General features: G+C 44.7%; 1 protein-coding gene across 10 annotated transcripts in view; it reads left to right on the forward strand.

Moving 5' to 3' along the window:
* POMGNT2 (protein O-linked mannose N-acetylglucosaminyltransferase 2 (beta 1,4-)) overlaps positions 1-20,578 on the forward strand; it is a 37,592-nt gene extending 17,014 nt beyond the window's left edge. For 2 of the 10 annotated variants that reach the window (XM_065051632.1, XM_065051633.1), the window contains one exon: positions 18,265-20,578. In XM_065051632.1, the coding sequence (XP_064907704.1) occupies positions 18,357-20,093 (1,737 nt within the window). In that variant the 5' untranslated portion in view covers positions 18,265-18,356 and the 3' untranslated portion in view covers positions 20,094-20,578. Of the gene's footprint in view, positions 1-303; positions 462-1,852; positions 1,876-9,327; positions 9,718-11,104; positions 11,293-13,549; positions 13,805-18,264 lie in introns of those variants that run through there. The other 8 variants (XM_065051634.1, XM_065051635.1, XM_021297839.2 and 5 more) reach the window with 8 other exon arrangements.
* The last annotated feature ends 315 nt before the right edge of the window (positions 20,579-20,893 follow it).

Here is a 20,893-nt window from a genome sequence, read left to right on the forward strand (position 1 = left end):
ACAAAGTCAAGTTCTCTAGTCCTTGCTTAATTTATGTGCATGTCTTTGTCCTATTGGAACACAGGGCTCTTAGGTATGTGCTTCTCTTTAAGCGTTGAATGTATTCAAGCAAATTAGAGAAGAGGGGGTTTATTTTCTCATATTTTAGTTTTTATTTTAGTATATTTCGTCACCTTGATGGTAAAAAAAATGGTGGTTATTTTGTGCAACTTTAGTTCCTTGGCGAGATGATTGTTTTCTAATCATTCCTCAGACTCTGAGTCAGGTGCTTTCTCTGTTCAAATACTTTCTGTGTTGATACAGGTGCAGATTTGGTTCTTTGTAGTTGCAAGAGATACTTTTTCTGGCTTCAGCTTTAATCCCTTGGCCTAGGAAGAAAGGTTGGCTACCTCAGCAATCTGTTCCTGTCAGCCTCCAGGACACATAAGCACCTCATTCTGCCATGGAGAGGGTGAAGCTGGGTAAGCCAAGGCAGGAAAGTTCTGCCTGAGGTGGTGTGTGTCTTTTCCCTCTTGCCCCTCTAGACTCAGGATGGCTTTCACAGCCTATGGCCAGTATATGTGTATATTTAGTCTTGTCTTTTCTCCAAGGTCACAAGGACAGTACTTATATTTTTACTATGGGTCGTCTTGGGGATCCTTTGCAAGTGAGAGGGTTCAGACCTGTTCCAGCCCTCCCTGTGCTTGGGTAATGCTGCAGAGCTTTCAGAATGGCTAGCTGGCTTCTGTGAGGAACGGCTGCATCAGCAGCAATGCTAGCAGAAGGCTAGAGGTGATGAAACACATCCTGATGTGGGATGCTGCCTGCAGTGCCCTTGATGTCTTGAAATACTGTGTGAAGTGGCTGAAAGACCACTCTCTTCTTGGCTTTGCAAATATATGTTCATGGATCCAGAGCTGTACATAATGAGCAGGGGCAGATGTTTTTAGTAGCAGCTGTTTTGAACAGCAGTCGTTTTATCAGGCTGATGTTGCTCTTCTCTCAGTGACAGTCAGGTTACACTTCAGTTATTTGGAGAGACTCTTACCGCCAAATACTTGACTCAGCATTTGACTCAATAGAAGCAGCAGCTTTTGCGAGTGGAAAGCAACAGAAATGAGCTGCTGTGGCAGGGTTGGGTAAGGAATTTCCTATCATTGAAGGGCCACCAGTGAATAGCAACTCTGTCAGTAGGTTTGCAGATGCTCCCTTCCCAACAAATACTTTCTGCTTTTCTCTGAAACTTTCACTCTCTGGTGTGTGTTAAATGTCTTAATCAACTATTTATGAGGCTGTCATAACCTCCATGGAGGTGGGGTGAGAAGAAGGGCTGTAGGAAATAATGAATCGATTTATTTGTGGGATTTATGGGACAAAAATTAACCACCTTATTTTTATTACTATTCAAATAAATATAACAGCAAGTCTTAAAAAAGCCCAAACCAACAACCAAAAAAAAAACCCCAAAACAACAAAAAAACCCCCAAACCAAACAAAAAAACCCCACCTCACATCAGGCTTGAACCTCTTCCTCTAGCTTCTGTGCCCTTGATAAATATGCCTAGTTTCAATAGTCCTCTATGAATTTTCAAGCTGCCAAGGGCGTGAAGAAGTTCTTCCTAGCTATTGAACTGTGAATTGTTGCATGTAACACCTGGAGGAGTTGGAATGGTTTTGTACAAGTAACTCAGTGTTCATCACACTTTCCCTGTTGTGTGCGGTGGTTCATGTTGAAGCTGAGAAAGATGATTCATGTTGCTTTCTTCTCTTCCCCCCGTCAGTAGCAGCAGTAGCCCTCAGAGCAACATTTGAAGCAGTAAGTGCCTGGCCCACAGCCATGTGTTACTGCTGCTCTGCTGGGTCCTCTGATGATACTGTAATCCGATGAGAGACAAGGTAAGAGTTATTCTTTTCCACAGGGAAAATTGGACTAGGGTATTTAAATACTAATAGAAAAACAATTTTAAGGAGGTGTTTAAATTGGCCAGCAGATATTTTTCAGTCCTAAGGCCTATGCTGTCAGGAAATACTGCTCCAGTATGAGTTATTTTAGATGATTCATAAGACGTTATGCTTTGTTCTGAATTTTCATGTGAATATTAGCACCCCTGGGATATGCTGCCAACGCAGAACATAGATGTTTTGTGTTCCCTTAGCATCAGTCTAAGTGGTTACACTAGAAGCAGGAGTATCCAGTGATCATAGAATCACAAAGTAGTTTGGGTTGGAAGGGACCTTCAGAGCTCATATGGTCTTGAACTCGCTGCTGCCGGGCTTGGCCATGCTTACAGAGGTGGATCATCCACGAGGATTTCCTCTGGCTGCAGTTTCATATCTTGTTTTAATTAGCTAAAGTGCAAGGAGCAGCCAGTTGCAGCGGGAGGGCTGCTTACCAACATGTCCAAGGAGGAAGAAGGACCAAATGGAGCATTTGCCAGTTGGCACACATGGGGTGTTGGAGTGGGAGCTGCAGGTTGTTTGGTAATACAGTTCCCTAAAGGATGGGACTTATCAAGTGTGATAGTGACTTCAATGGAGTCAGAGCAATGCACGCTACTGTTATTTCCCATTACTTATATCCCAAACTCACCCTCAAAAACCATATAGAATCATAAATGGTTTGAGTTGGAAGGGACCTTCAAAGCTCATCTGGTCCAACGCCCCTGCAGTGAGCAGGGACATCTTCAACTATATCAGGTTGCTCAGAGTCCCATCCAGCCTGGCCTTGAATGTCTATCTGTAGACATGGGGCATCTACCACCTCTTTGAGCAACTCGTGCCAGTGTTTCACCACCCTCGTAAAAAATTTCTTCCTCATCTCTAGCCTCAATCTCCCCTGCTTTAATTTAAAGCCAGTACCCTTTGTCCTGTTGCAACAGACCCTGCTCTAAAGTCTCTCTGATCATTTTTGTGGCCTCCTCTGGACCCTCTCCAACAGGTCCATGTCTTTCCTGTGCTCTCCGGACCCCAGAGCTGGACACAGAATTCCAGGTGGGGTCTCACCAGGGCAGAGTAGAGTGGCCTGTCTTGCTTCTTTTGATGCAGCCCAAAATACGATTGGTCTTCTGGGCTGCAAGCACACATTGATGGCTCATGCTCTGCTTTTCATCCACCAGTACCCCCAAGTCCTTCTCAGCAGGGCTGCTCTCAATCCCTTCAGCCCCCAGCCTGTATTGATATTGAGGGTTGCCCCAGCCCAGCTGCAGGACCTTGCACTTGGCCTTGTTGAACCTCATGAGGTTCACATGGGCCCACTCTTGAGCTTGTCCAGGTCCCTCTGAATGGCACCGTGTCCTTTGGGTGTGTCAGCTGCATCACTCAGCTTGGTGTTGCCTGCAAATTTGCTGAGAGTGCACTTGATTCCACTGTCTATGTCACTGATGAAGATGTTAAACAGTACTAGTCCCAGTACAGGCCCCTGAGGGACACTGCTTGTCACTGGTCTCCGTCTGGATGTTGAGCCACTGACTATTGCCCTCTGGATGTGACCATCCAACCAATTCCTCATCCACTGAACAGTCTATCCATCAAATCCATATCTCTCCAATTTACAGTGAAGAATTTTGTAAGGGACCGTGTCAAAGGCCTTACAGAAGTCCAGACAGATGACATTATAGCTCTTCCCTTGTCCACTGATGTAGTTACTCCATCGTAGAATACCAGTAGGTTGGTCAGGTAGGACTTGCCCTTGGTGAAGCGGTGCTGGCTGTGTGGAGTCACCTCCCTGTCCTCCATGTGCCTTAGCATAGCTTCTAGGAGGGTCTGTTCCATGATCTCAGGAACAGAGGTGAGGCTGACAGGTCAGTAGTTCCTGAGGCCCTCCTTTCTACCCTTTTTAAAAATGGGTGCAGTATTTCCCTTTTTCTAGTCACCATATCATGAAGAGTGGCTTGGCAACTACAACAGCCAGTTCCCTCAGGAAGCTGGGATGTATCTATACTACATACACATATATTATATGCGTAATACTGTGCTCCTGTCAGTTGTTAATATTACAGTACTATCATGTGAATAGGGTTGGGTTATATGCTGGCTGCATCCCTGTAAGATGCCAGACTGTGGTGTACAGGTGTGGCTGAAGGGGGCATTGGAGGTAAAACAATCTGTTTGTGATTTTGGGACTCAAAATGGCAGTAAACCTTTTTATTTCCCCTGATTTGATTTAGATTCTCCTTTACCTTGGCTCTGAACTAAGTTCCTGTCATGCTGCTGTGCTGAGCACCTCTGGGCGTTTGTCAGAGACCAGCTAATTGAAGCACTCACTCCAGCTTGGATCAAAACGGCTGTTTTGATCGAGACTGTAGATGATGATGCTGCCTCCTTGTGGAGTTCTTTCCATTAAATACTAGGACATTGGTTTGTAGATTTTGGTTCTCTGTGCCTTTTAGGAAAGCACAAAGTGAAAGCTAAGGGCCGAGGCAGCTGTAAGGAACAGTTCTGCTGTAATCCTGCTTGTGAACTGAGATGTTCTCATCAGTTCTGGAAAAATTTTAGCCCACTTGCAAATGGGTGCATAATCCAGTGAAGGCAGTCAAATGGCTGGACATCTTCAGCCCTGTCCTTAGGATACTTCTGCACACTTGCTAGCCATTCACCCCTACAGATCTGTCACAGTGCCTGATATGTAGTTTAGCCTAAAATGCAAGTTTTGTATTTCTGTTACTTCTCTTCTTTTACATACCTGGATGCCCCTATGATCTTCACATTCAAGGATGTTCTTCCTTTCAACAGCTGTATTTTATTTTGGTATTAGCATCTTAATTTCCTAAGATGTTGTGGTTACTTGCTGGTTACGACCACCTTGTTTGTCTCAACAGACAGCAAAAAAGGACTCCCTCCCTTTTCCTCCACACTTCTCAGGTCAATTTCATGCTGACAGGGCCTCCAACTTTGGGCTAAATTGTGGCTGCAGGGGGTCTCCCAGCCATGCAGGTGGCCCCACAGCTCTCTGCACAGCAAGTGTGGATGGGGATAGAAGATGGGAGGAACACATGCCGGGAGCAGAGCATGTCAGGCTTATCGTGGCTCTGACAACAGCTCTTTCAAAGGAACAGTGACAGAGCTGATAACTTTACCCTCCCTGTCCTTTATAATGTTTAAACTGTCACCTGCGATCTTGGAGGCCCTGTTTCCTATCTTCAGCCCTGGAACCTGTGGAGATGAATATAACCTTGGGGTACACAAGAGGGTTTGATTGCTGATGTGTTTTTCGCAGGAAGCTGCTACCATAATGTGTGGCTGGTGGTGTGTGCCCTAGCCAGATCCCTTTGACAGTTTCAATCTTGTCACCTGTAAAATGGAAGATACATTTCTTCAGGTGATGTTGTGGTGATAAAGGCCTAATATTAAAGTGTCATCTGAGAGAGGGCAGATGATCCTGCTGCTGCCTCGGCAAAAACACTTACCAAGTAGTGGGCTGTGGGAAGCACCGTGGGGAGGCCATGATCAGTACCCAGAGGGTCTCTCAGAAAATGTTTTACCCTTGGTTTCTCATGTCAGTCTAGGTGAGCATCATTTACTTACCAAGCTGCTCTTACAGGCATGAATTATCGCTGCTTCCTTTACAGACATATTGGTACTAATGACATTTGCAGGTACACAGTGGCATAGCTGTAGGAGAGGGTATTGGTTTATCTGTGTCACCCTGCTGAGCTGTCATTACTGATAACAAAATGGGGACCTGAAAGAGCACAAGTGACATCTAGCTTGGATCAGAACGGCTACCGAAGCCATCTCCTGCCGTAGGAGCTAGCAGGCAACTCTCCCATGCCATTCATCTGAACACACATTGTGTATACCTGTAGGAGCAGGCCAGTATGTCCATGCAGTACTGCTAGGGTGGTTCCTAATGGGGATGGAGGAATTGTTAGAGTGAATAGTTTGGAATATGACAAATTCAGATAGCTAATCTGCCTTTTCCATAACAAATATATATTTTATATGTATAAAATATGCACATATCTGTGGAGGAGAATAAATACCTGTGAATTTGTCAGGTTGATGTAGAGACATCTAACCTAAGTGTATGTGTGTGTAAAATGTGTTTGATCATACTTACACATTAGTAAACCTAATATTTATGTAAAACTTGCATCCTACATCTCCTTGATGCTTGAAGCAGTTGAGCAAAGTGGGGTTTGGCCATTGCAATCCTCTTCAAAAAATACCTTTTTCCCAAATGAAGTATATTCTTGCTTGGGAATTTTCAATATTTGGCTGAAGTCCTGGTCCTTTTGATATCAGTTTTAATTTTAGCTTCCACAGAATCAAAATGCCATCCTCTGTGTGTGTGGTCCCAATCTTGGTGTCCAGAAACCAAACGCTTCCTTTGTCTCCTTGTGTATTTGTCATTAAAAGGACTCTTTTTTTTGGTCAGTTCAAGCATGAAGTTTTTTTGTGCTCTCAAACTGAGATGCCTTTTGGTTGAAAAGCACTTCAGGAAAAACAATTTCTTATAGAGTCTATTTCTGGGACTATAAATAATAAAGGCTGTTACTCGGGGTGATGCAGGCACACCTGCAACACACACGTGCAAGGCAAAGATTCAGTACATCATGATTTACCTGCTCTTCATCAGTCCTAAACCAAGAGGGGGTCTATTCAGACTTCTTTGCTAGCTTGATGAGTTTTGTGCTGTACTGCTTTTTAGGAGTTCCAAAAACATTAACTGTTTTTCTCTTGTGGCACTGTTTTTGGGGCTGCAGCTTTATGGAGAGTATTGAATATTTTTCAAACTCTTACTCTGCACCAAGACAACTTATTCACACCTCACTGACTTGCAGTAGGGTGGTGGTGCTGACTATTTGAGAAGAGCTTGGAGCTGCCACACTTGGTGCTTTATGGTGCAGTAGGAATAGACAGTTATTTCTTCAGAGTTGTTGGATTTGATTATGTTTTTTTCCCCTCTTTAATGATGTAGTTTTATTCAGTGACTTTGTGATGTGGCAGATTGACAGTAGGGCCCTCTTCAGGACTGAGATTAAACTGCCACCTCCATGTGATGTGATAAGTTGTACCTGTGAAATCTGTCTATATGTCATTCCAGGGGTAGAGAAGAAGCTTGTTCATAAAGAGAAGACCAGTCTGTAGATGCTCTGCTTTATTTTCCATTGTAATCAAAGCTTGACCAAGATAAGGAGCCCAGCATGGTGTCTCTGGGTTATCAGGGGTCCCAGTGGTCCCTAACTGGAACTGAAAGTCTATGGAGTCAGTGGAAAGGCTGCTGTTAGCATCAGTGGCAACTAGGTCATGCAGTGGAGCTTTTCAAAGTGCAGAAAACACAAAGTCAAGATGGGTTTTCCCAAGTGAAATCAGATACAAATCCAACTTCACTTCTCAACTTTCAAAATCCAGAGGAGAACCATCTGACTTGTTCCACATGAGGCAGCACCTTTGTACTCAGAGGGACCAGAGGGCAATGAGATGAGCTGAAAAGAGAAGGGTGGCTGTAGATGTCCTTAGCCCTGACAGGACATCCTGTGGACAATGGGTGCTGGGATAGTTGGCACTTTGTCCTGTCAGTCCTGATGGTTTTTAATGTTTCCAGGTGGGCCAGAACCAAGTTATTTGTTCTGTACTAAGAAGGCAAAAGTGTAAAAGTGGGACTCCAGTGTTTTACTTCTGTGATTCTGTAGTTTAGTAAGTACAGCAGTTGTATTTATTTGTCATGTTGGTAGGCTTATTTTTGAAGGTCTAGCTCTGTCAAGAACAGTTTGTTGATTTTGTGGAACGTTATTTGGGTTTATTCTTTCAGCTTATTTTTCTTCTATATTTGACTTTCAACTGGCAGTCAGAAACCTAAGGTTATAAATTCTGTGATATTACTGTGTTTCTAAGCATGTGTGATGCTGAATGACACCTGCATTTCTCAGCTCTGATGGTGGCTGTATTCAGGCTAAGACCTTGGGTCCTGCCCAAGACAAGCTGTGGTCTTCCTGGGGCTGCTTTTTGCGTCCCATTTCTGCCAGATCTCTGCCTCAGGACCACTCTGTTTTCATCTTCTATTGGAGAAAGCACTGCCTTTGATGCAGCTGGCAGGAGAAACTGGATGAGGGACATGCTTGTTTTGAGGTGGAGGATCAGTGTCCTGGGAGGGAGGAGGAGATACCCAAGTGCCATGCTAGATTGCAAGTTGTCCATGCATTGGCCTTCCCCAGGGGACAGTCCTGGCTTCAGTAATGTCGGGGTACTTGATGGTGAGTGAGACCTATTACCTGTAACAACTGTTGGATCCTCAACCCACAAGTTGCAGAGTTTTGCAGTACTTAATATCATGCTCTATTGCTACTGCGATTTGAAGTGTATCACCCCTTGCTGTCCCGCAAATACTTCAGCCTGTCACATACCGCAGGTTAATTTGGCAGGGCTGCTTTGCCTTCTTGCGTGGAAACAGAAGATGCAGAGCCATTTGAGCTTCTTCATTTTGGCAGTGAGGATAATTCCTGTCATGAGCAAAAACCTAGGGATGATTTTGTCTTTTTCCGTATGTAAAATGGTTCCTCTTATCTGACAGTGTCTGTATAGATATGTGTGTACACATGGGTGTTAAAGAACTTTTCCTCTTTTTCATCGTTCTTATTTCACCTGTTAGGTCTCACTAAAAGGGAAAAAGCCTCTCAAATAATCAACAAGATGTATTCTGCAAATATACAGACAGCACATTTGCAGCAAGCCTCATATGTTTCCTTGTGATCTGTATGTCCCTACGGGGCTGGGGTCTCGCTCCTAGTAACTGTTCAGTGCCATGGCTTCCTGCCATGAGCTTTTTGGTGAGTGCCGTGGGCAGAACCAGGCTGCTCTTCTGATCCTCCATGTAGATAGGTGGGATTAGAATGTGAAGTGTTCCCAGCCAGCACTGCTTAGTTTGCTGTCTTTAAGAAGCTGCTCAGTCCCCACAAGTTCAAGCTCTGCTGGGAAGATTGATGTAAAACACTTTTGCCTCCATGACCTTCAGCTTGTATGTCATGAGAGACTCTCTTATAAGGTACTGGCTCATTTTTGTGCCTTTATATTTAGGAATTACTTGCTTCCACTGTAAAAAAAAACTTCATTTTGAAAATACAGTTCTCTGGATCTCTGAAGGAGGGCACTCACAGCTTTGTTCAACACTAAGCCATTTGCTGACCATCACAGCTGGGAAATCACTTCCCTGGTGCCAAGGGAATTGCTAGAAAGCATGCTGAATGGCTTTCACATCCTCTAACAAGGGGCATTTTTGACTTTCTCTCCTATTGTTTTGTTCTTTTGTGTGAAGTGTTTGGAGTAGTAGTGGTATTAATGGTATTCAAACCCAGTATTTCTAAATGTTATTCCCCTCCTCAAACCGGTTTGCCCTCTGTCTCCCAAGACATACTCACCTTTGTGAAAGGGAGCGATGGTGTTTGTTCCAGCGTGGCCGCCCTTTGGGGATTTGCAGGAACACTGCAGCAAATCATCTTGCATGCAAGGCTGACCTCTGGGAGGCTAACAAATTGAGGTGAGCCAGCTGGAGCGACAGGACAGTACTGACAGACAGAGCATGCTCAGACCTGGGGGAGAAAGGTAGTTCAGTCTGCAGATGGTGCACGGGTTACGGTGCTCAGGGCTCTTGGATACGATTTTTTTCTTTATGGTGGTGGGGAAAGAAGAGGACCGGAGAGTGTTTGTTCCCCTGCAAAGCATAGCTTTAAGGTGTCTTCTTTTTTTTCTTCTATGAAAGAGGGGCACTGGATAGCATTTCCTTTTATTTAGCAACACCAGGTATGCGTGCATGTGCTGAAACACTAATCTACGAGTGACAGTACTTCCAAGATTAAAAAGGCTGCAGATGCTCTGAATTACTGTGTTTCTTTGCTGGGTGTTATTGTAACTGTGCTCTGTTTGCTGTGCTGATCACATACGGCTCTGAATTCAGTTTTGTTGGCACTCCTGGCTGCAGTGTACTTGGGGGGGGGACACGGTTGGTTAGCATGTTTTTTGATGCTGTCTATTTGCTTCCCCCCTGCAATTTGCACTGAACCTCTCCTCTATGGCTGTGCATGTGTGGGAAGGAGGTCAGTAGTTCATTTGTGATCCCAGGTCTTTGTAGTCCCTCTTTGTTTGACTGGTGGTTTGTTTTATCATTTTTAAAGAAAAGTCTCACAGGGAAAAACATCTTTTATCTAGACTAAATTCTGTAGGTTTTCAGAAACGTATTTCTTACTGGAAAGGTGCTGCTTTGGGATTACTTTTTTTTTTTTTTTTTTTTACCCGCCCCTAAAAACATACTAATGTAGAGCTTGTGGTAACCAAGGAGGGATTTTTGCTGTTCTTATTGGCTGTGCTGTGCTCCGAACAATTTCAGCTCCTGCTTAGAATTTGCAGCACATAGGAGCGGTCTCAGACACCATGCTGCTGGGAAGCGGGGAGAGCTCAGGCTATAAATGCTGCTAAGCAGCAGTCCCAGTATCCAAATAACACAGGTACTCTTCCCATCGGAGGAGAAAGAAAGGATAGATAAAATACAGAGAATAACAAATGGCAGCTAAAGCCCAAAGGCATAGTTGGAGTAGCTGAAGCTCATCTTGCTCAAGTGCTTTGGGATTCCACATCATATTCTGTTAAATTCACTTTTGCAGCATTAGTAAATTTTCCCTTCAGCCACCCCCATGCTGTCTTTGCTTTAGGTAGACCACTGAAGTAAGATAAACCTGCTGCTCTCTGACACGTTTTTATTTCTGACAAAGGTATCTTGCTTACAGATTAACAGCAAGGTACCAGGCAAAAGGAGAGGCTTTTTACTCGTATGGCAGTGCTGTTAATGCCTATATAGCCTGATAGGTTTCAGTGAGATACTGGGGTGAGCAAAGTGGCTGGAGTGGACTCTTTTGGTCAGGCTTTCCCCTCTGCATAGCTGTGGTCATTTTGAGTACCTTGAGTTTTTTCATCTTTAGAGTTGGTATTGTCAGAAGGTGAAGACTTGAGGGCTGAGAGAAATACTTAGGAAAAAAGGATTTCAGACTTCATGTCATTCTGGATAGAGATCTTAGAAATGTGGACCTTAAAAGCTCAAGAAGTATTCTCTTTAGTTTCATACTTTTAGCTCAGTTTTGTGGTTTTCTCATATGCATTGACTGCTTAGTGTTGCATTTTACCTGTTCTTTTGTAGATCAAGACAGCAGTATCAACAAATATTAAATCAATGGCTGCTAGTCAGCCTGAAAGTGAGGTTGAATCTCGTCCTTTCCCAGCCCTCACAGCCTCTGAAATTAAATGGAAGAAAACTTACATTTTTCATCCATGAGCACAACTGGAAGGTGTCTAGTAGTCACCAGTATTCTCCTGTTAATTTTGAAGGTATGTTTGCAGTAGGGACCACTGCACAGAACCTCAGTTTCCTTGGTTTGCAGTCTTGTATAAAAGGACTTAAGTTTTGCTTTCTATTCCTGATTTATGCTAAATCCTAAAAACTGAAGAGAAACCTCATTTTGATTACAACTGTCTACAGATACTCAAACTTTTTGTGAGACAGTTGGGTTTTAAAAAAAATACTGTTACATTTTTATTTTATTTTTTTCTGAATAAAGTTCTATATTTAAAATTCCACTTGAGACTGCAGAGCTAAGGTATTCTTATTTTTCATATCCCCCTTTTGTATCAGGCTTCATTAATGATATTTGTATTTTTGGCTGCTGGGTTTTGCTCCCTTTGAGAATTTACTCTTTTCCTGTTTAAAAAGTCAGCACTTCTACACTTGGCTGCTTTTTACAAAGAAAATGTTCCAGTATATCAATCATTCAGTGTGCCACATGCTTTCTTTAACGTGGTATGTACTGTGAAAGATGTGTGTATCCCATTAAACAAACACAGTGAATAAGATGATAACAGCCTTTTGGGCTGTGGGGATTGACTTGCTTGTAGTTCTGTGGGAATCTGTGACAGAGATGAGAACAAAAGCCAGTTCTTGGCTGCCAAATCCTAACTCCCCCTCCTTCCAATGGGGAAAGTTGCCTTCTAGCAACTTCTGCTTTGAGAATGAATGAAGTAGGTATTTAAAACTACATGTATTACATATGCTGCATCCTTAGCTAAGCCTCTTGCATCAGGGATGGGAGAAAGAACAGAAGACATTTTGCTGGAGCAGTGTGAAATGCCATGTTTGCACGCTTCACTTCTCCTGGACTGCTCCTGGAAAGCCAGCCTAGGGAGAAGTGGATCTGGGGGCAGGGAATGCTCATGGGGAAGATGTCCTCAAGGAGGGAATGAATATCTGCTCCCACCCATCCTACCGAGTTACCATCACAAGAAGAAGGGTCAGGGTCCCCTGCCTGTTTCCTGCCCATGGCGCTCAGCACCAGTTCCTTCCCGTTCTGTGGCAGGAGAAGCCCCAGTCCGCTTGCAGTTGTGCCACATTTCTGGGAACTGTGGAGACGGTTCTGCTTGGACACTGCTGCCACAGCTGGCAGGCCCTGCGGGGAGTGGGTCAGCTGGGCCAAAACCAAGTTGGCCTCTGTATAGCGGCATTTCTCTCTGTGCACAGAGTGGTGACGCTCTCTGGAAATGTGTATATTTCATGCCTTTTTTTTCCCATTTAGTGGGGTTTTTTTAACCTGCTGTGGTTCTGGGAAACTGAGCATTGGCTTGGAAAGTGCTTGGTCAGTTGATAACAAAAGCTTGGCAAGGCCTAAGTAGGCAAAACCAGCAATTCTCATTCTGTTTAATACCTGCAAAACTAGATGATTCCCCTTCAGACATGCTGTTTGTCCCAATGACCCTTGTTCTCTCTCATCAAGCTCTTGTTTTGTTCATCTGGGGGTGTTGGTAGCGTATGTTTGTGTCTTGTTGTTGTTGTCTTTTATTGTGTGGGCTTTGTAGCATTTCTCCCAATCTCTTACCTAGATTGTGATTTTTAAAATGGAGAAGAGGTTTAAAACATTGTCCATCATATTAATAGCTTTAAAGTAGTGATTCATCCTACCCTAGCTTCATAATTAAAAAAAGAACAACAGAACTCGTCTCTTAAATGAATCCAAACAGCTCTTTATGCCAGCTGCCTATTAGTAGAAATTCATCTCTCCCATCCCACCCACTCTGGTCTCCTCTACACATTAAAGGAACTGCTTGAAAGAGTCCAGCACAGAGCAACAAAAATGATGAAGGGAGTGGAGCATCTCCCTTATGAGGAAAGGCTGAGGGAGCTGGGTCTCTTTAGTTTGGAGGAGACTGAGGGGTGACCTTATTAATGTTTACAAATATATGAGGGGTGAGTGTCACGAGGATGGAGCCAGCCTCTTCTTGGTGACAACCAATGATATGACAAGGGGTAATGGGTTCAAACTGGAACACAAGATGTTCCGCTCAAATATGAGAAGAAACTTCTTCACAGTGAGGGTGCCAGAGCACTGGAACAGGCTGCCCAGGGAGGTTGTGGAGTCTCCTACTCTGGAGACATTCAAAACCCGCCTGGATGCCTTCCTGTGTAACCTCATCCAGGTGTTCCTGCTCTGGCAGGGGGATTGGACAAGATGATCTTTTGAGGTCCCTTCCAGTCACTAACATTCTGTGATTCTGTGATTCCTCATCTATGTTTCCTGTTGCTTTCCCCCTTCCTGAGGGTGTTTATACCATCAGATGACCAGCAGCTGACAGGGAGAAGGTTCCACTGTGTCCAAACTTCCAATAGAGTACTATGGACCTGCAGGATACTCGAGGTCTCTGCCAGAGGTGCCTGCTGAACACACCAGACATGCTCCTGAAGGCTTGACCTGCTCACCAGTAGTCAGTGCCAGTCAGAGTAGCGGTAGCTGGGCTTAGAGGATGAAGCTGTGACCCCTTTGCCAAGTGAGCCATGGTGGAAGAAGAGAATGGGGTAAGCTCTTCATGCCTGTGATCTCTTTTGGAAATAGCAAAGATGAGCTGACCAAAAATGGAGTCCCTCCCACAGCCTCTTAGCCTGCGGAGCGGCATCCATGGTGGCTGAGCTGCAAGCTTCAGGACACGCTCTTATTTCCTTTGCAAAGTCTTGAGCGGGCCCTGTACTGGTGAGTTTGTTGAGCTCCCCATCTTTGACCATGCGGCCCTGCAAGTCAGCTGCCCTGTCTGCGCTGATGCCAGGGAAATCTGCCACTTCTATCTCCCCGTGTCGCTCCTGCCCTGCTGCCCACCCCTGTCTGGAGTCCTCAAGGTCACATCTTGTCCCCTCCCATGGGTCATCATTGCCCTCTGCCAGCTTTGCAGCGAGAAGCTCTGTGCTGATTTTACGTGCACGTCTCTTCTGGCTAGTCTCTGGCGTATCAGCTGTCACGTCTTCTCTTGCTGAAGGATGGTGCTTTAGCATTTCAAAGCAGAGAGTAAAAAAAAATGTCAGTCCATGCGATTCCTGTGGTAACTGGGGCACATTGCTCACATGGAGCAACGCTGTGGTTATCCCAGTGTCACTGGGAGGTGAGAGGGTGGATGAGTGTGGTACAAATGGGGGTGAATAGCCTCTGTGTAACTGGGGGTGTGAATGACCTAGATGCTGACCTACATGTTGAAAGAAACAGCACAGAAGACTGTGCTCCTGAGGCAAGTAGCTGTGTGCCTGGCCTGCCACTTCTGCAAGTGCTTTTGAGTTCATAAGGTGTTCTCTGATGGTGCTGTGGGATGGGATTGTCCCTCCATTTTGTGAGGGAGATTTAGTAATGAAAGTTTATTTTCTTGTGAAGCATCTCTCTTCAGGTAGAAGACTTAATGTTTTTACCTAATTCAGAGTTAGCTGCTACCTCCTAGGAAAGTTTCCCATCCCAGGACTACTGCTGCTGGCAGGACTTAATGACTGACCTCAGCTTGGGGGACTGAGGCACCAGGGGACCTGAAGAGTGATTGCTTGCCATTACCCCTTGGTGCAGCCTCTCCTGGGTTTGTAAAAGCAAACAGCGGGATGGTTTGCTACTATTTATCTTCTGTCACTGCCCGAAAGACCAAAGATTTTAGTTCTCTAGGGTCTATGTTCACTGAAAGCATAGGATTAAAGAAAAAAAAAAAAAAAAGGCAGATGATACAATGTGGGGAAAACAGGCAAAGAATCAAGACTGTTCCCTGCCTACCTGAGAAACTCTCCTTTCAGTTCTGCCTGTGACACTCTTTCCTGTCCACGTTCCCTGCTTTCCATCAAAAGCAGCTTTCAGCCAAGCAGCATGGACTGGGAATTATGAATTGGCAATGAGGAATAGGAATGGGATGGATTCCTTTAGCACTGCTGGCTTTTAACATTCAGTCCTGACACCTTGTTGGCTAAAGTGCATATGTTCACTTCAGCTAAGTGCAGGGAAGTGAAAGAGCTGCAGTGAGGGAAGAGATGGAGAAGGACCTTGCAGGTGATTTTTATTAAAAAGCTGAGTTGTTCATTTGTAGCCATTTAGTGGGTATTGCTGTAGCAGAGCCTGAGCTGAAAACTGCTAACCTCCAAACATTGGCCATATCCATCAGGCTGCATCTCTGAAGTGCCTCCTACACCCTTCCCTTGGGGCAGGAAGGGAAAGAACAAATCAGTCACGGGTGAAACATTAGCAGAGGCTGGCTGTTTTCACAGAGGCCTGTGAGGCTCAAGGGGTTTGTAATGGTTGGTGGAGCTCTTCCACCACTGACATGCCCGTGAAATGCAGGTGGTATCAGTGGTGTTTTTATGGACTGCTGGCTTCTGATTCCTTTGAAGCACCCACACATGCGCACTCTCCTCACCCTACCAGAATAATAAAGAGGCCATGTGGTTTTCCCCCCTCTGCCTAGTTCTTGCAACTCAGCATTGACTCCTTTGAACTTGTAGTTGCTTTGTTCTTCTGACCTGCAGTAGTGAAGTTTCACAATGCCTGCAGCCTGGCATTTGTTTGAAATGTGTACTGTGGTAGAGGACTTGATTGTTAAAGGTCTCCTTCACATACTCACTACTAGTGGCTTTGCATATGGCTGCTTGGGCTCTGTCCTTTCCTTGCTGATGCTGCTGAAGTCATCTAAAGCTGTGCTCACAGGATCAAAGGCCTGTAGTGGAGAGGTTATGTGGGGAGTTAGATGGTGCCAACAAAATAGCTTAAGATCTATCTCTATTAGTGGTTTTATTTTCCTGAAAACTAGTTTGATGGCATTAGCAGAACCTAACTGAGTGATATGCCAGTGTCCCCAGTAGGTTTCCGTTCAAGGTTGTCCATGGAACAGCCATAGTTCAGAGTCGCAAAGCTCTGAATAGCAGCAGTCATCCACTGTTACAGAGAAGGAAAGATTGAGAGGTGATGTGACAGCCGTCGTTCATCTGTACAGGATATCTGTGGCACCTGGGACAAGATCAGGTTTAAATTGCTGCGATGGAAACAAAGGCTAAGTGTTGAGAAAGAGCTTATCATAGTCCTTTATGCCTTTATTGCTAGAGACTGGCTTAAGATGGGAATAAGTATTAAGAATGAGATTTTTGGTGCGTGGTTTAGGGAGAGCTGATCCTGCCCTGGTAATTAGATGACCACTCTGGGTCCCTTCCCATTTCCTTTTACATGGTTGAAATCAAAACAACCCCTTTTTAATTTGCTGCCTGCTTTCAGGGAGTCGCTAAATGAGGCAGTTTTTCAGACCACTTGCTGAAGGAGGTAGACTTCGTTTCTGTTCCGTTTTAGTAGCTATAGCTGCTCTGTAATTGAAAATAATTTGTTGCTTAGATCCCCAGAGACCATCTCTTGAATCTGTGTGGCTTGCAGCTAGCAGCCGTTTCTTTGGCATTATTCAGTCTCCCACGCACATTCAGTTCTTCCTAAGACAGGGATCCCTGTTGGTATCTCACAAGCTGTAGGGATCCCTTGTAACTTCATTGAATTCCATGACTGATTCTCCATTCATTTCCAAGCTGCATGAATCATATTGCAGGATCAGGCTTTTAGGCTGCAATATCTCTTTTCAGAAGAACTCCCTTGGTGGTAGAAAAGGTGTTTGCACTGGTCCTAAATATGCCTTGCTGCCTTCTTCCACTCTGCCAAATAAGAACAAGCATCTCTGGGTTAAAATGTTAAGGGACTATTGCTTGGGATGACAGAGCATATGCTTGAGACATTGCTTTTTTTTCCCTACCTGCAAACTTGCAACAAAGGGATTTTAAATTGCTGCCTTTAAAAACTGCAGTTAGAAACAGTCTGATCAGGCACATACCAATCAGAAATTTCCCTTCCTAAAGTTCCACGTGAGTCATGGCTACATCATTATTTACAGCCTGACTAGCAGCAAACCTTGATGCATAATGAATATTGGAGCCCATAAATACTATAGGTGAATCAATATCTCGATTGAAGTTCACAGCTGAAAATATAATCAATACTCTGACAGAAGCCAGTAGTGTTTCTACATAGAAAGAAAACAGTGGCGACATCTCTGCTGTAACACAAAAGGAAACACAGGGCCTTGGAGCAGCACAGAAGAGATTCTCAGGTTGGAATGGGAAAACACCAACACTGGAAACAGTTCAAATGTATTACCTTTCCATTTGTATAAGGATGCAAGTCAGACTCTCACTAAATGTAGGTTTGATTGCTTTAATGAAGCATCAGTTCTTCGCATGAAGAACAGAGCTCTCCTCTCTCCCATGCCAGTATTTCTTATGGAAGGCAATGTCGGCTCCTACGCTTTAATCCCGAATTGCAGCCAAAGAAATGACTGAGTGACATGGGAGTCTCCCCACAGCAGTCCATAGACCTGCAAGTCCTCCCCCTGCCCCCCAAAAAATTAAATTGAATGTTATATTCACCAGTTCACATTTCATATTGGAATGGAGTGTAGCAAAATCAATACTTGGCAATACTCCTTGTGCTATTATTATCCGCACAGTAAAAGCGAGAGGCAGAGCTGGGTACTCGCAGCCATGTGAAAGGCCTATGGCAGATCAAGAGAAGGTGCTACATCTTCCAAGCCCTGTGCCAGTGCCCCGGTGCTGGCAGTGTTGTCTTTCCTCTCACTGCTGGAGCGGTCTGCAGAAAGCAGAGTGATCCAATGTCCCAGGAAACCTACCATTTTTCTGAGAAAGCTTCATAGGGCTGGTCCTCAAACTCTTTTTTCTTTTTCTTCTCCAGAAGGATAGACGCAAAAATGAGAGAGGAAGCCTTCCTGTAGTGCAGCTCCCAGTTCTGTTTGCTTTATTTTTTTTACAGTTTTTGGTAGTGCTTTGACACTTTTCTTCTTTTCCCTCATGCCCTGGAAGGGGGAAAAATTGCTGGAAAAAAAAGCCTGAACTGTCTTGAGTAGTCCATAAAATGTGATTCATGGCAGAGCTGTAAACCTGATGTTTAAATGGTTCCTTTCTTGTTTTATTTTCCACAGGTCTTTGCCCTCACCATGTCAAGGAGTGTTAATGATGTGTTCCCTCTCCATTGCATTCCCCACCTGTCGTCTTGCTAGGATCTAACTACAGAATGAACATAGCAGCTGTGTTTAATGCCCTGCTCGTGTCTGTCCTCGCTGCTGTGCTGTGGAAATACTTCAAACTGCGAGAGCATGCCTTCACGGTCGAAGAGGAGCTGGTCCTCATGCGTCAGTCTCAGGAACTCTCTCAGGTTCAGATTGACTACCATGCAGCTCTCCAGGCGCTGGTGGAGGACGGTACCAGGATGGTGTGCACTGGCAGGATGCACACCGACCGCATCTGCCGCTTCGAATCCCTCTGCTACTCTACGGAGGCTGAGGAGTTTGTCTACTTCCACAGCAACTCCTCGGTCATGCTGCCCAACCTGGGCTCCCGGAGGTTCCAGCCGGCTCTGCTTGACCTCTCCTCGGTGGAAGATCACAACACCCAGTACTTCAACTTTGTGGAGCTGCCAGCCACTGCGCTGAAATTTATGCCAAAGCCGGTCTTCGTGCCTGATGTGGCGCTGATCGCTAACAGGTTCAACCCAGACAACCTGATGCATGTGTTTCACGATGACCTTCTCCCCATTTATTACACCATGCAGCAGTTCTCCGATTTAGATCTGGAGGCACGGCTCTTCTTCATGGAAGGGTGGAGTGAAGGTGTTCACTTTGATCTCTACAAGTTACTGAGTAACAAGCAGCCGCTCCTCAGGGAGCAGCTTAAAACCCTGGGCAGGCTCCTCTGCTTTACCAAATCTTATGTGGGGCTGTCCAAAATCACCACCTGGTACCAGTACGGATTTGTCCAGCCACAAGGGCCGAAGGCTAACATCTTGGTTTCTGGTAACGAGATCAGGCAGTTCACCAAATTCATGATGAAAAAGCTGAACGTCAGCTTGGAGGAAAGCTCCAGTGAGGAGTACATCGTAGTGTTCAGTCGAACAATCAACAGACTTATTCTAAATGAGGCAGAACTAATCCTGGCTCTCGCTCAGGAGTTTCAGATGAAAACCATTACCGTCTCTTTAGAGGAGCATTCGTTTTCTGACATCGTCCGGTTGCTCAGCAATGCATCAATGCTGGTCAGCATGCATGGGGCCCAGTTAGTCATGTCTCTCTTCCTGCCAAGAGGTGCTACGGTGGTGGAGCTCTTTCCTTATGCTATCAACCCTGAACACTATACCCCTTACAAAACCCTGGCAACCCTTCCTGGCATGGACCTGCAGTACATTGCTTGGCAGAACACCGACCGGGAAGACACCGTTACCTACCCAGACAGACCTTGGGATCAGGGTGGGATTGCTCACCTGGACAAAGCTGAGCAAGAGCGCATCATTAAGAGCACGGAGGTGCCACGGCACCTCTGCTGCCGCAACCCCGAGTGGCTGTTCCGTGCCTACCAGGACACGAAGGTGAACATCCCTTCGCTCATCCATGTCATCAGACAGACTGTGAAGTCTAAGCCAGGACCCAAGAAACAGAAGTGGTCTGGTAGCATCTACCCTGGCAAAGTGAGGGATGCCAAGTGTCAAGCCTCTGTCCAGGGCACGAGTGAAGCTAAACTTGCAGTGTCCTGGCAGATCCCCTGGAACCTGAAGTATCTCAAGGTCAGAGAAGTGAAATATGAGGTGTGGATACAAGAGCAAGGGGAAAACACTTACATGCCTTATATCTTGTCCCATCAGAATCACACCTTCTCAGAAAACATAAAGCCCTTCACAATATACCTGGTGTGGATACGCTGCATCTTCAACAAAAATCTCCTGGGACCTTTTGCAGATGTGCTCTTGTGTAGTACATAACCTGTTGCGCTGCCTGTACAGCTCTGCCCTGCTCTCCACTCCATCTGTGGTTTAAAACTTCTTGTCCTGTAGTTTGTAGAGGGCTGAAGAGGACTAGACTGTACCAGTGCCTAAGTGTCCATTTTATTGCACTCTGTGTGTATTCTTCAAATGGTATTTATTTCCAGTGAGTGATTTTTAAAAAAATAGAAAAAAAAAGAAACCTCTGTGTTCTTCAGAGTGACTTCCAGAGGTTAAATTACATGCTGAATACATGTAATTGAAAACAAAATGGAAGTGAATTGTGTGTACCTTAGTCGTGATTTAAATTCGTTTCGATTGTGTGGTGAGTATTTAAGCACAGCGTTAAAGCGCAGTTAATTCCATGGCTAGGTGGGCAGTTCTCATCAGCTTTTTCATTGTACGTTGTTTTTTTCAATAACTCTGACTGTAACTTTGAGTTCAAGATTTGGTACAAGAGCCTTCATTAAACTGCTGTAAACCTCCTCAGTATTTTTATTGTTTTTTATTATCTGTCAAAATGGTTATTGTGATAGATTTATATGTTACTGTTATAAAGTGTGTATATGGTAGCTTTTAATTTTTTCATATTTTGGCTCGAGAATGAGACTACAGTATCAGCTTCATGTTTAAAATCAGATTTTACTGCACCCCAAGAGCAAAAGGCTGGAGTAGCAGATGGAAGATAGAAAGGATGGAGTGGATAAAATAATTTACTGTGCTTTAAGATCTGTTTTCATTTTGTGAGTTATCACAGTATCACAGTATGTTTGGGATTGGAAGGGACCTCAAAAGATCAT

Source organism: Columba livia, chromosome 2 (assembly GCF_036013475.1).
Source record: "Columba livia isolate bColLiv1 breed racing homer chromosome 2, bColLiv1.pat.W.v2, whole genome shotgun sequence".
Classification (NCBI taxonomy): Eukaryota; Metazoa; Chordata; class Aves; order Columbiformes; family Columbidae; genus Columba; species Columba livia.